At 40.2% G+C, this 13816-nt stretch overlaps 1 protein-coding gene and 1 long non-coding RNA gene across 12 annotated transcripts in view; one reads left to right on the forward strand and one right to left on the reverse strand.

Moving 5' to 3' along the window:
* LOC125418031 (uncharacterized) overlaps positions 1-4065 on the reverse strand; it is a 140512-nt gene extending 136447 nt beyond the window's left edge. Inside the window, exons 1-2 of the long non-coding RNA XR_015002735.2 lie at positions 3319-4065; positions 1145-1241 (exon numbers count right to left, since the gene is read on the reverse strand). This is a non-coding gene — a long non-coding RNA (uncharacterized LOC125418031). The remainder of the gene's footprint in view (positions 1-1144; positions 1242-3318) is intronic.
* A 17-nt stretch (positions 4066-4082) lies between these two features.
* Positions 4083-13816, forward strand: part of Lcorl (ligand dependent nuclear receptor corepressor like) — a 153046-nt gene continuing 143312 nt past the window's right edge. For 2 of the 11 annotated variants that reach the window (XM_048461645.3, XM_048461647.3), the window contains exon 1: positions 4109-4386. In XM_048461645.3, coding sequence (XP_048317602.2) covers positions 4233-4386 — 154 coding nt within the window. In that variant the 5' untranslated portion in view covers positions 4109-4232. Of the gene's footprint in view, positions 4387-13816 lie in introns of all 11 variants that reach the window. The other 9 variants (XM_048461637.3, XM_085691913.2, XM_048461636.3 and 6 more) reach the window with 9 other exon arrangements.

The raw sequence follows: 13816 nt of genomic DNA on the forward strand, positions 1-13816 counted from the left end.
CTGAGTTTGAAGCCAGCCTGGTCTACAAGGGCTAGTTCCAGGACAGCCACGGCTGTTACATAGAGAAACCCTGTCTCAAAAACCAAAAGAACCAAAAACACACATAAAAAAAGAAGATTCTGCTGCAGTACTGATAACAAATGTGTTATATGTATAAATCTGATATAATACTGTCCATACTCTGTGCTCTCATAAGAAAAAAAGGAGAGTGTGAAATCTTCTGCTCATGAATACAGATGAATCTCAGGTATCTACATAATGTCTAAAATGATGAGATTTGTGGCTAATCAGAAAGTTTGTGTATAAGGGCTAAGGCCCATGTACTAATAACTGATTAATCAAATTTCTTTCTGATTTTTTAATTGTAATTTTAATTGTGCATTATTAATAGAGTATAGTGTGCTAATTGGATACATTTATACAAAGTGGAATGATATAATCATAGTGTTTCTGACTTTTTTTCCCAAATCTCCAATCAGTACAATACATTATAGTTCAGAGACAAAGGAAATAAAATAAAGTGTGATTATTTAAAAATATTCAAAATAGAGCTTATCAGTACTATTATGCTTTCTATGATTAATTAAGGTATTTGTTATGCTTTATAATTAAAAATATGTAATATACACAAGTGTTTCAATTTTATTAAATTGTATGTGTTTTTGTTTACATGTTGATAAGTTTACAATTGCATATGAACTTTATAGTCTTATTGGTGTACTAGATTACTTACTTCTATAATCAAGTAAAACATATGGCTTTAGTGATATTATTCTGCAAATTTTTTATCCTTTTACTGTGGAAATATATTTCAATCTACTGTATCATCTTCATTATACCCTGCTTTTCTAAAATGTCTCTTCAATTGGAATGCCAAATGTTCAAATAAATACATCAGTGATTTGGCATGCAGTTTAGCTTCATATACGAAGTCACAGGTGTACTGTCAGCTTTTGGTGGGTAATAGTGAAACTGGGTGGATATTCATGGTGGTTTGGTTGTAGGAATGACCCTAATGTATTAACCTTTCTATGGTTGGTTTGTTAGTACCCTTCTACTCACATATTGAATTTACTTTGCATTTGCTTTGGCCAACAAAAGAGTGGCAAGCAAACAGAGAAAACATGTGCGTGTTCGTACTTACCCTCTTGTGTTTCACATGTTGGCCCTACATAAAGAAGCTCCAGCAATGGCAGTACCAATCAGCATTGACAGAACCTCACCACATCAGTCCATCTGACCTGTAAATGTAAGAGCAGTAAGGAACGGTAGTGCTTTTACTGCACTGTTAAAGATTGACTTTTTGCGTAACAATACGGGAATAATACAATAGGTACAGGAAGTGCATAGGGCAAAACTGTCTTGTTACAGAATATTAACATCTTTATATCATACATTTTTTATTTTATTAAAGTCTGTTTCAGCTGAATATTTGGTGTAGGAGACAATCTTGGATATTACCCTCTTTTTACTGTTGGCTTTATAGATATTGTAAATATTCATCAAATCAATTGATAACAATTAAGTATTATCTGAGTGTCAGCAATAATGCTGGATGCTTAGAGGGAAATAACTCGAGTGCTATATGTTTACGGGGTGATTATATGGCACTGACATACTTGCAATGAAGGATTCTTTACTATTGTCAGTGAAGCTGATTCCCAAAGTTAATCCTATTAACATCATTATTTATAGTCATGGTTTTCCCCTTTGGCCACAAAGTCTAGAGATCTGTTCTATTCCTCTTTGCATTTCCCCTTTATTTGGGAGAAGCATTTAATTCCCCCTTTTCACATGACTTACACATTTTCCTATTGTGCGGCATAATATATTACCCATATTGACACTGGGCTTGGCGATGTTACTTGTTTTAAGCATTGGGATCTAAATGTAACCCATGCTGATTTTAAAAACGCTTATGAATATGCAGTAGCCCTCATGCTACTCTTGGAACCCGTGACAGTCACCACGTGGACAAGTCAGGGGTAGCCCCTTGAAAAGTAGTTATTTGGTTTCTGTGATCCCAGATGACAGCTATCCCTCAGAAATGGAATTGTCTAGCTGTCAAACAGCTGGCAACAGCTGGCAACAAAACCCCAGTCACAGCCACATAAAGTTCCAGCCAAGCCTAGGACAAATTTTTTCATAGCATAATTAGCTAAAGTCATTTATTTTTAATTTTAATCTTTTATTATGTGTACGTATAAAAGCACATGTATGTGCAGATGTACATGCTTGTGCCGCAGTGTGTTTGTGGAGATAGGTCAGAGGAGAACTTGAAGGCGTCAGTTCTCTCCTTCCACTGTGGGTTCCCAAAGATCAAAATCAGGTTGCTAGTCTTGATGGCAAGTACCTTTACCTACTGAGACACCTCACTAGCCCATAGTTAGGTTTTGGGGTGGTTCGTTAGGCTCTCAAAGTTATTTAATGTGTCATTTCTTTGAAGTTAGCATGACCACATGCTTTTGCTGAAGTGTGACTTTGGTCAGAAGCTCCTACGAGGGAGGCCACAATTTTGTGTCACCTCTCTCTTGTCATGGTAGCTGACGAGACCTGAATAGGTACGGGACATTCTTTCAGAGTCCCACTCTAAACTATGGGGATAACATAGTGAAAAATAAAGGTTTGTGTTAAATCAATGTTACTTTGAATTTCTGCTACTGAGCCACGATCTAGCCTATCTCCGTCCCACACAAAATTGTTCTAGTCTCCCGAAAGACAGGGCTGCGAATATACACTACTACACATAACTTCTAACTTCACACTCAACTTTTTGATGAAGATTTAATATTACATTTTTATTTTTTACTAGAGAGACAATGCTGAGCAACAAACCGCTCTCTCAAAAGAAGGAAAAAGAATGACAGATAAGGATATGCCACAAAAAATAGAGACTACTGCAGAACTGAGAAGTTATGCGTTCCCAAGGATTAAAGTATATTTCCCGGCAGAGCTGAGCGTAAATGCTGGGTAACAGACAGTATTTCTCTGTAAACTCTGGTTTTAGTTCCCTGTGACTACACAAAAATGAGTGTAGGCTCAGGTGCAAGAGAGAGGTGGGGAAAGTAATTTTAAGAATATACTTAACCAAAAGATTCTCCTCTCTCCAAGGAAATTTTCTTTAAAACCTTTAACAATTACAAAGTGCTAAATCCCATGCCACGTACTGTATTAAGGTTAGACAGATCCCCCCCCCCCCAAAAAAAAGGTGTCAAAGATGTCAAGGCACCAAACTCCCAGTGAATCAAAACCCTCCAAGGGTTTACATTTTGGGCAGTATGTGAAATTTTTCTCAAGTTCTCGGCCAGCTATACTCACTATTGTGAAAAGCCCTTGATGGTTTCCTCGATCTCTGCAAATAGTCTCACTTTTCAATATCTCTTGGCTTCGTAAATTGATGCCCCTGTACATCCTTCTCGAGTACAGTGGAATGACTGCCTTGCCTTTTCCCTGAGGAGTGAAGATAGATGACTAGGACCCTGGAAAGTTCCCAGCACTTAAAGAGTAGCCTGGCCGCTCAAGACACAGTCAACTCTTTGAGGTTTCCACCGAACTCCCCACGCAGAACTTGAGAAAGCTAAAGATAGGCCAGGGCAAGGCCCGCCCTGCAGGCGTTTGGTCAGAGGGAGTAAGAAGCTAATCCCGTCACCAGCCAAGCTTTTGAAGTCTAGGGCCCCCGCTGCCAGCTGGAGAGTGCGAACCCGCTCAGAGAGCGCTCAACGCGAACGGACTACAAAGCCCAGAGTGCACAGCATCGCGCCCGTGGGCTCCGCTTTGGGACCCTCACGCAATGGAGGCTGGGAAATGAAGTCTGCGGACTTGCAGCGCCCCACGCGAAGGCAGAAGGGAGGCGTCGCTAGTCCGTTCCTTCTGCACGCGGGTTCCTGGCTGGCCTCGGGGTTTCTCGCTCCCGCTCAGGGTTTTCGCGGACGGCGGGAGCGGTATGGCTCGCCTGAGTAAACTCCGGCGGGAGGAGGGGAAGGGAGTGGATAGGGAAGGAGGCGGGGTCAGCGGAAGCGGCAGGTTGCTTCCTTCTCTTCGCGCTCCCTCCCCGCCTCTCCCCGAGGGAGCGGTGGGAGGGGGGAGGGGGAGGGCAGAGGGAAGGTAGTGACACGTGTCAATCAACCCCCCTCCGGGGGGCGCGCGCTCCGGGGCTCGCGCCGAGGGCTCGCGCCCCTGCCTCGTGCCTGCGCCGCTCGTATGTAAATGAGGGCGCGTGACGCGGGACGCAGATGGACAAGGGAAGAGAGAGAATGGCCGCTGCCGCCGCTGCTGCCGCCGCCGCCGCCGCTGCCGCTCAGTGCCGGAGCCCTCGGTGCGCGGCGGAGAGGAGAGGATTCCGGCGGGAACTCGACTCTTGGCGCCACCGCCTCATGCACTGTGTAGGTAAGAGAGACACGGGCCGGGCCGGGCTCGGCGCCGCGGTGCGGCTGCCCGAGGAGTTTGTGGCAGAGGGGTGTAGTTGGAGCTCCGGTTCGGGTCAGTTCAATGGGGAGCAATGGGAGCGGCGGCGGCGGCGCGGCGGCCCCAGCGGCGCCTTTTGTCTCGGGGCTCCCTGCCCGGCGCGGTCCGCGCCCGGCCGCCCGCCTGCCCGCCTCTGGGCTCCCGAGGAACTGTTAGTTCGGACCCCCTCTCCTCCGAGCTCCCCGCGGAAGCAGCCCGCCCCGGCTCGCGCTGCCCAGAAACTCCGCGGCGTCCCTCTTGCCACCCTCCCGTCCCCCCCTGTCACCGCGGCTCCCTGCAGGGGCGGAGGGGACCCAGAGTCGGCGGGCCGGTCCGCGCCCCCCGCCGGACGCACACACACCCCCTTCTTGCCGCCGGGGAGCTGGACGGGCAGAAGCTGCCGAGTTCCCGGGACGCCCGACCTGGGGGTTGCGGGGCGCTCGCGGGGCGGGGGCCGCCGAGGGCCGAGGGTCGATGGGGGCGGCGCCCGAGGGGCGGGGGGGGGGACGGCCGCCTCTGCCCTCCGCGCGCGGCCTCGGATCTGTGTGTACCCCTTTAAGAAGGAGCCGCTCGAGCGCTGACGGTTGGGATTTGAAGTTCTTCCTCCCTCTTTGGAAGTCTGGACGGATGGGGGGTGTTGCTATGACGACGGCACCCTCCCCGTGCCGCGCCCCCCCTCCCCTTTTCCTTGAGGACGCCCCGACGACTCTGGTCCTCTTTCGCTGTCATGTGATGGACGCGCATCGCCCTCCCCACCTCCCATTCCCGTGCTTATGCCATTCAGTTTTCCTATTCGGTGGGGTCTAACTGGTTTTGCTTCAAACTTCCGCGCTCCGGGCTGTCTGTCATTCAGTGTGCCGCTCTGGGTAGCGGGAAGTCCTGGGACTCCCTACCTCGTTGCGGTCCCCGCTTTTCCCCACCCTGAGTGAGACGTGTCCCCTCAGCTGTTACCCAGCAGGTTGGTTCAGTGCAGTAGAGGGGCTAACCCGGGTCGAGGGGGCTGCAGGGCGTGAGCCCTGGCAGGGGTCACAGGGTAGCCTTTGAGGGGACGAGGTGGGAATGGAGCCTGCTCGGTGTTAGGAGTAGCGTCGGTGTCTTTTCTGATGAGTGTCAGTATTGGGAGTTGAGTAGGTTCAGTTCCTTGTGAAGACAACTCTCCTACCTTGTTTTCATCTGTTCTTGCGCCACCTCGCGCCCTGTCCCCCTACCCCACCCCTTGGCTTGAGCCTTCAGGTCTGTCTTGTTTTCACTAGTGAAAAAGATCATAATAGATTAAGCCAGAGGCAATTTCAGTGCCGTACAGTGTAGAATATATATAGGAAAACAGAAGGGGAGAGACTGATTTAGGAACATTTCGGTGGTGTTTAAGCAGTTTACTGTTTTGTATCACCTCTATAGAATTTTGGTGTGATCTGTGACAAAGTTATGGCTCGGGGGGTGGGGGGTATTTGCAAAAACAAAGCAAAGACGAACACCTCATACTGAATGTGTTGATACTTTGTTCTTTATGAATGCAAAGTGGACCCGTTTTGACAGTTTCTCATGCGAGTATCTGTTCCGTTGAAAACCCGCCTAGAAATTGTCGACTTCATTCCCGTGGAGTCCAACAAATAACACTGACAGCATTGCACTCCTAGCTCACTGCATTACTGTCTTAAGTTTTGATAAGGCACACAGTGATTTAAAGGTGACCATGGCCGAGTTTTGTTTTACAGAATGTGAGGATGTTTTTCTCAGCTTGTGTCTTTGATTACATTTAAGTATGGTTTTGAATCACAACAATGCGTGTACTTTTGAAAGTCAAGTTTTAATTGAGACAAATTAAGTTAACAGGAGGTGAAGTTAGTTTTTTTGAATATCTAATATGTAATCTGTATTACCACCCTTTCAATGATATACACAATTATTGTATTATATGTAAAATAATTGTACTGTATATGAAAATATTGTTTTCCTGAGCAACAGCCATCCTTTGAGAATTGTTTCACACAGTCCCAGTTCTTTGTCGAGAGACCTACTGAGATCCATCTCATATATTGTTTTTGTCACTGTTATTTTTAAGTAACAAATAGTTACTTAACTATTCTAAAAACCCTTCTAAATAGGATGTGCACCTGTTAGTCGGGTTTATTTATTTATTTATTTATTTTTGGTGTCATGTTTAATTATGGTGTGAATAGGTGTTAAATTTTATTTTTTTGATGTGTACTTTGCAGAAAAATCTTTTTTTGTTCTTTATATGTATGAGTGTGAGATAGATACGGTGTAGATGTGTAAATGTGTACATTTCTTTATTGAGTGGTGTGTGCTCTTATTGCTTGAAATACTTTTTTATAAAATATTCTCTTGGTTTTGAGAAAACCAATCATTCAAAAGTCTTGGTTTTCAGTGAGAGTTGGAAATCATAAGTATCTTCAGGTTGTACAACTTATTAGTATTGAATCTCTAATGAAGTTTCTTGAAATCTCTCTTCTTTGCTTAACTACTTAAACAAATATGATTCATCTTTTGACGTGTATATTTGAAAATTTTGGGAAGAAAATTATATTAATTGTCAGTGAATGATGATAGTAATTGAGAAGGGAATACAATCTAGAAAAGTGTTTACTTTCCTTTATAATTATAAAACTTACGTATTTACCCTAGATTTACTCCTCTGATTCATTCCTAGTTTTATTTTAGATTGGAGAAGTGTCCTGCAAGCTTTGTCCCAATTGATGGTCTGTTTATAATGGATGTTTTATAGTTTCCCTACACTAGAGTATAATTTTGAATATCCTCGTGTAACAAATGCTTGCGTGCATATTGGATATTGTACTGTTATCCTAGTATTCACAATTATACTTAGCATTAATAGACTGTCACATATTTTATAGAGTATGTTATTAGTATCTACTAACTAGAATGACACTGACATAGTCCTTATGGGATAATACTAGTATCTAATGATTCATAAAATTAAAAACAGTTAAGCATAGTATAAAATAAATGTATTAACACAGTTTAAAACATTATTCAGACTTACAAAGTAATTAGAATATTTAATCTGGGACAGGACAATTTTCTAAAAATTTTATTTTGGTACAGTTTACATCTTAAAATATTAGAGGATAAGAAACTAATATTTACTCTTGCCTGTGCTAACCAGTTGTTTGCATTTTGTTGTATTTCTTGTTATTCTTGTCCTAAATTCACACACACACACACACACACACACACACACTCAGAGAGAGAAAGAGACAGAGACAGAGACGGAGAGAGAGCAGTTTGAGAGTAATTTGGAGCCCCAAGCTCTTCAGTGTTCCCCCAAACAAGAACACTGTCTACATATACTATTACTTACTTTATAGTTCATTTTCAAATTGTATCTGTTTTTTCTATCCATCTCCTGTCTGTCTCCTAGTTCAAGATCACTCTTAAGATCATGGGATGCATTATTGGTTATCATGTCTCTAGTTCCTTTTAATTGGGGATACTTGTTCAGTTTTTCTTAAGAAAAGAATAAAAGAGCAACAAGACGACATGGCATTATTCTGTAGGATGTCCCTTAGTTGGAATCTGTTGTTTTCTCATGATTAGTTTGTTGTGCCTTTGGCGGGAATGCTACTGAAGAAATGTTCTGTTCTTCCCAGTACATCATATCTTGGATTTCATAGTGTCGGTGTGTCTCAACCATAAGATTTGGTTTTGTTTGCCGTATTTCTTCTTGAAAATTATTCACCATTTTGCAATTAATATGCAACTTATAGGAAATTTCGTTCTGTCAAGAACAGGGTATTGCCATCATCTCATCAGAATCTCGCCGTTGTTTAACGTCTGTCAGTATTCTGGCCTTGTTCCTTCTTTTTAAGGATTGATACTCATTCAGTTATACTTTGTATGATTTCATAAATTCTTATACAAAGATAAAAATATATTACTGCCATTATATTGATTATCAAATTTTGGCATACTAAACTTAAAGTATGTGTGTGTGTGTGTGTGTGTGTGTGTGTGTGTGTGTTCGCATGCGTGTGCACATGCGTGTGTGTACACTTGTGCTTCTAAACAAGATAATCCACACTCACGCATTTACTGTCCCGAGTATGGTATTAGTTATTTCACCAAAATGACCTTCAACCTTTTTAAAGGAAAAAAAATGAATTTAGATACCAGAACTAAGCAGCGGATTTTAGGTCTGTTTTAATCCCTATTTCTTTTTTCAAATGTATATATTTTTTTCTTAAGATCACAAAGTAAAACAAGGGAAAGGTTGGCTTACAAACGTTCTATAAAACACTAGTGTCTTTTCTATATAAAACTGTTCAAGCTGGGTGATGGTGGCACTCACCTTTAATCCCAGAATTCAGGGAACCAGAAGCATGTGGATCTCTGTGAGTTCGAGGCCAGCCTGTTCTACAGAGTTCTGGGACATCCAGAGATACACAGAAAAACCCTGTCTTCCAAAACCAAAAAACCCAACAACAACAAAACTCAACCCCCCAAAAACTAGTTCAATAATAATTGAGCTGAATATATATTAAATCTTCTGATAACCATATTCAAATACATTTATGTAGTCTATTACCTTTTTATTAAAAACAGTACCTTTTTTACTAATCCATGAAGAAATTGTTAAGGAGTTGGGTTATTATTCATGTTTTAAAATTGGGTGTTTTACATTTGGGCTACATTTCAATGTGAAGTATCTGTTTAACTGCAACACGTGGCAAGTGAACCTCATTGGACAGTTTAGTTTTCTTGATCTTCATGGTATCATTTACCTTAAAAAAAACTCCATAATAAAGAAATATATATTTTACCCAGATCTTTTATTTGATTAGCATAGAACAAACAGATCATTAAAAAAATAAGTTTTAGAGCTCGACTTCTGAGTTGGAACCTAGTGGCACTGTTTATCAATGGGCAAGGTTCTCTTTTGTTTTTCAGTATCATCAATGATTTGGAGAGAGCTAGGTTACTAGAGAAGAAATTTGTTGATTTGTACTAATATGTTTCTTCTGTATAGAAAGCACCTAATAAATGCTACTTATTATTGTTGGTGATGATTTTTCTGCTTGGGCTTTATGACTTTTGTCAATTAACTTTTGTAGAAATGGTGCTACATAATTTAAAAAAAGATTATGGAGCATACTAAAGTAAAAACAGAGTTTAAATGATCTGTATTTTCCAGTTTTCTATAGCCTTTTAGAGTGTTATAGAGTTTCAAATCATGTAACTTTGTACTAGCTTTCTGTGCGAAGATAGCAAAAGATCTTTACCATTCTAAATTCTAAGGAATCTGTGATAACTGATAGAAGAAATGAGTTTGTAGCTCTTTAGAAACACTTTATCACCAAGTGCGGTGATGCACATATTACCTTTCATACCAGCACTTGGGAGGTGGAGCAGGACTGCATAGCAATAACCCATGTTAAAAACAAAACACATAATAGTAAAACACTGTCACATTAGATTATCTTGAGGTTGTTTTTCGTTAGCATGAACTCCATTTTCACTTTCCATTTAGTCAGCTCGATACTTCCTTCTGGTTTCTTCTTGGCTCCTCTTCTGTTATCTTACCATGAGTTCTCCCTTGTCATTGTTAGCACCTGAATCATGGGAGAACTTTGAAATCTATATTGATGGGTTAGTAATATGATTTGGGCAACTGTCAGAAAGTGTTGACTATACAGCTTGTTTCAAGCACCAGCAAAAATGATATCCATTTATTTTAAGTGATGGCAGTTGGGATACCGTTTAATCACATACCTTGCATAGTTAAAATCTGTGATGCTGATGAGTAGTTGAATAGGTTAAGACATATATACAGATTCATTTTTTTAAAAAAGCATTTTGGATAATTTTGTATGCAAAAGTTAAATTCTGTGTACTCCTGGATCATTTTATACATGCAGAGTAATGTTCTCCTGTCTTTGAAACCAATGAATGAATGAATTTTGAAATTTTTTGCATGTTTTTTCAATGGCAGGCTGCAGGCAGGTCTTTTTTAAAGATGTATTTGTGTGCATGTACACATGTATGTTTGTGTCCCCCATCTGTCTGAATTTACTATCTCTTATCAGTCCATGCCACATGTGTGCAAAGGGCCCTCTGCAGCTTGAGGAGGGTGTGGAATCCTGGAGTTACAGGAGATCACGAACTCCTCTGGAAGAGCAATAATTGCTTTTAGCCACTGAGTCATCTCTCAGCCTGCAGAATCGTATTCCTTGGACTGTCTTGGCAGCACACATGACTAGTTGTTGTATGTGTCCCAATATTCCGCTGACCTTCATTACTTGGTCTTTAGTTCTGTTTCAGTGCAGTCATGGGAGTGACAACAAAGATGTGTACTTTTTGTTTTGTTTTGTTTGGTTATTTAAGTGTTTTTCAATAGTACATCTAGTTTCACAGTTAAAATACCTTTGTGTGGTGTGTGTTTATACTTTCCCTTTTTGATAACACTCTTCTGATATATAGATGACCCTTAGAGTGGTTAAGCATAATATTCTCCACCTTATAATATCATGAAAATGATACTTAGCAGATACCATTTAAATTTTGAATTTTATTTTATATAACAAGCAAATAGTATGATATTCTTGATATGGCAGGTGGTAGCTTGAACCATAGCTTCACATATTCATTGGCATAAACAATTGATACTTTTGCAGTGTGCTTCTATCATAGTATTCAGTAAGTTACGTGAAATATTCTCTTTATTATTTTAAAATATGTTTTGAATTTTGCTTTTTATAACTGTTGGCAGTTTAAGTGTCCTGAGTACATTTAAGTCTAAGCTATGGTCCTATAATAAGTCAAAGAATATATATTGTATACAGACTAGCATTTATCACAATATTGAGGCCCCCACATAGCCTTATTACAGTACAGATTTAGCATTAAATCTGTAATCAATGTATCCTTTAAAAATTTTTATTTGTAACATAATCTAGAGAAGAAATTGTAATGAATCCAATGCAATCTGCTGCTACTACTAGAAATGTAATTAATAAAAATGCTATCTTTGCATTTGAAGAACAGCACATTGTTCTTAGTTAAAGCTAAATAAAATTTTTGTAAGAGTTTTTGTGTTTGCTATAAAATAAAAAAATAAAATGAATCATTTTTTTTCTGTATCTTCTTTCCTTTTGTAGTTGGCAGTAACCTTATCCTACTTACATTTGCATGTTTGGGGTTTTTTCTTTAATCTGCTGCAAGTTAGTACTTTCCTTGAAATAGTTCATGGATTTAGTTTTTCTGATAGTGAAAGTTGTTGGGCAAATTGAGATAAGATTCTGTTTTATATCAGTAGATGCATTACTGATTTTACTGCCTTTTGGTGTAACTTATAACTTAAAACATATAGTAAATCATTATTTGAGCAGCTGCTTTGATTTCATAGTTCACAAGGCATTTAAGTCTCCCATTTGTCTCTATCAAGTAAAAGCTCCTCACCTTATTCAACTATTTAGTCATGGACTATCAGAGTATTTCTTTCATGTTGGTTCTTTAGAACAGCCTTCTCTTTTCATCTGATTTTATTTATTACTGATTAAATCAAATTCTTTGCTATCTTCGTAACCATATAGCCTTACCTTGGCTCCTTAATCACCTTTAAAATTTAACTTCAGTTATGAATAATACCTTGAGACATTTCTCCATTAAGTCAGATTGGCCTTTTCTCCTCTAATGGGTGTGTGCAAGATGTGGATATTGGAATAACTTTGTCCATTAGTCCTCATATGTACTAAACTATTGACAGACAAGGAACTAAGTCTTAATAAATAGAAAGAGCTATATAGAACACTGATCTTTTTTAGTATTTCTCAGTATAATCTTAGCAAAAATTCTTTTTGTAGGAAAATTTATGAAATTGAGGTAATTCCATTGCTTATATGTTTACCTTTTTGGCTTAAGAAAAAGTGTATTGAATCATTTGACTTAAAACTGTGATTAAAAATAGGTGTCACTGCTAATGTGTATGAGGGAAACTCAAGGCCTTAACCCTTTCCAGGAAAGAACACACCAATTGCTTATTCGGTACCAAATGGTCAGCCCTAAACATGCATACAGGTAACATTATAGAGACTGGGCGGGTTGTAGTTATGTATTTAGGAACTCACACATACACAGCAACAGCAGCAGCAACAACAACAAAGAAAAAAGGAAGCCTTCGATTAGAAAGAGAGCAGGGTATCAAGTACATGAGAAGATTTGGAGGGAGGAAGGGAAGGGGGAATTATGTACTTCATAATCTCAAAAAGTAAAGCATTATTAAAACATAACAACAAAGTTAAATTAAAAACTAACTTTTATACTTCTTATCTTTCCACTCCTTAAACTGAAAGACTTACCTATTGGAAGTACAACTGAGCTGTCAGGCATTCTGAACCAAAGGAAGCTCTCTACCCTAGCAAGAGAGTTGGTCATATGTGGAAAACAACTTCTAAGGCACTCTTTTCCAGTAGGGAACAGATATAAAGATGTTGGTGTAGGAGGTTCTTCTTTCTATGTGTTGCTTTCATTGATCAAATAAAGAAACTGCCTTGGCCTTTGGATAGGGCAGAAACTTAGATAGGCGGGGAGACAGAACTGAATGCTGGGAGGAAGAAGGCAGAGTCAGAGATTGCTGCCATGGAGCCAGCCACCAGGTCAGACATGCTGAATCTTTCCTGGTAAGCCACCACCACGTGGTGACATACAGATTATTAGAAATGGGTCGAATCAAGATGTGAGAGTTGGCCAATAAGAAATTAGAGCTAATGGTCAGGCAGTAATTTAATTAATACAATTTCCATGTGGTTATTTCGGGGGTTAAGCTAGCTGGGTGGACGGGAGCTAGGCGGCAGGATGCAGCCCGCTTCTCCTTCATGCTACAAGATGTAGTCAGTATTAGTAATTTTTTTCTTTTGAGAAGACAGTAAAATATTAAAGAACAGAAGCTTTTCCCTTTAAGAATGTGAACTTTTATGGGTAGTTCTATTTTATGTGTGATATACAAGAACTGGGAGTTAAAATGCTCACTTTGTACTGTGGGTTTGTAATTAGATTTTGTTTATGAAGACTGAACTATGATTAAGGGTGCTGGGTGTTAGACATGGTATAAGCTAATGGAAAGAGAGAAGAAACAATTACTTGAAAGGTCTAAGATGACCAGGTTTCATAGAATTGAGGGACAGCAAGAATTAGGAATCTTTTAACTATAAAAGAATGGTTAATAAATATTAGGCTTTGCCAAGTCAGGGCAATAGTCAAGTGGGGAGGTTGAAGCAGCTTTCCTCCCCATCCAGTCATAGATATGCTAGAGAAGCGCAGTGTAATATGAGCAAGCTGCAGGTGTGTTCTGCCTGGATAGTTCATTCCCTAGGGCCGGCTGGTCTCTGCTGGAGCT

This window comes from Myodes glareolus, chromosome 8 (genome assembly GCF_982192425.1).
Source record: "Myodes glareolus chromosome 8, mMyoGla1.1, whole genome shotgun sequence".
Lineage (NCBI taxonomy): Eukaryota > Metazoa > Chordata > Mammalia > Rodentia > Cricetidae > Myodes > Myodes glareolus.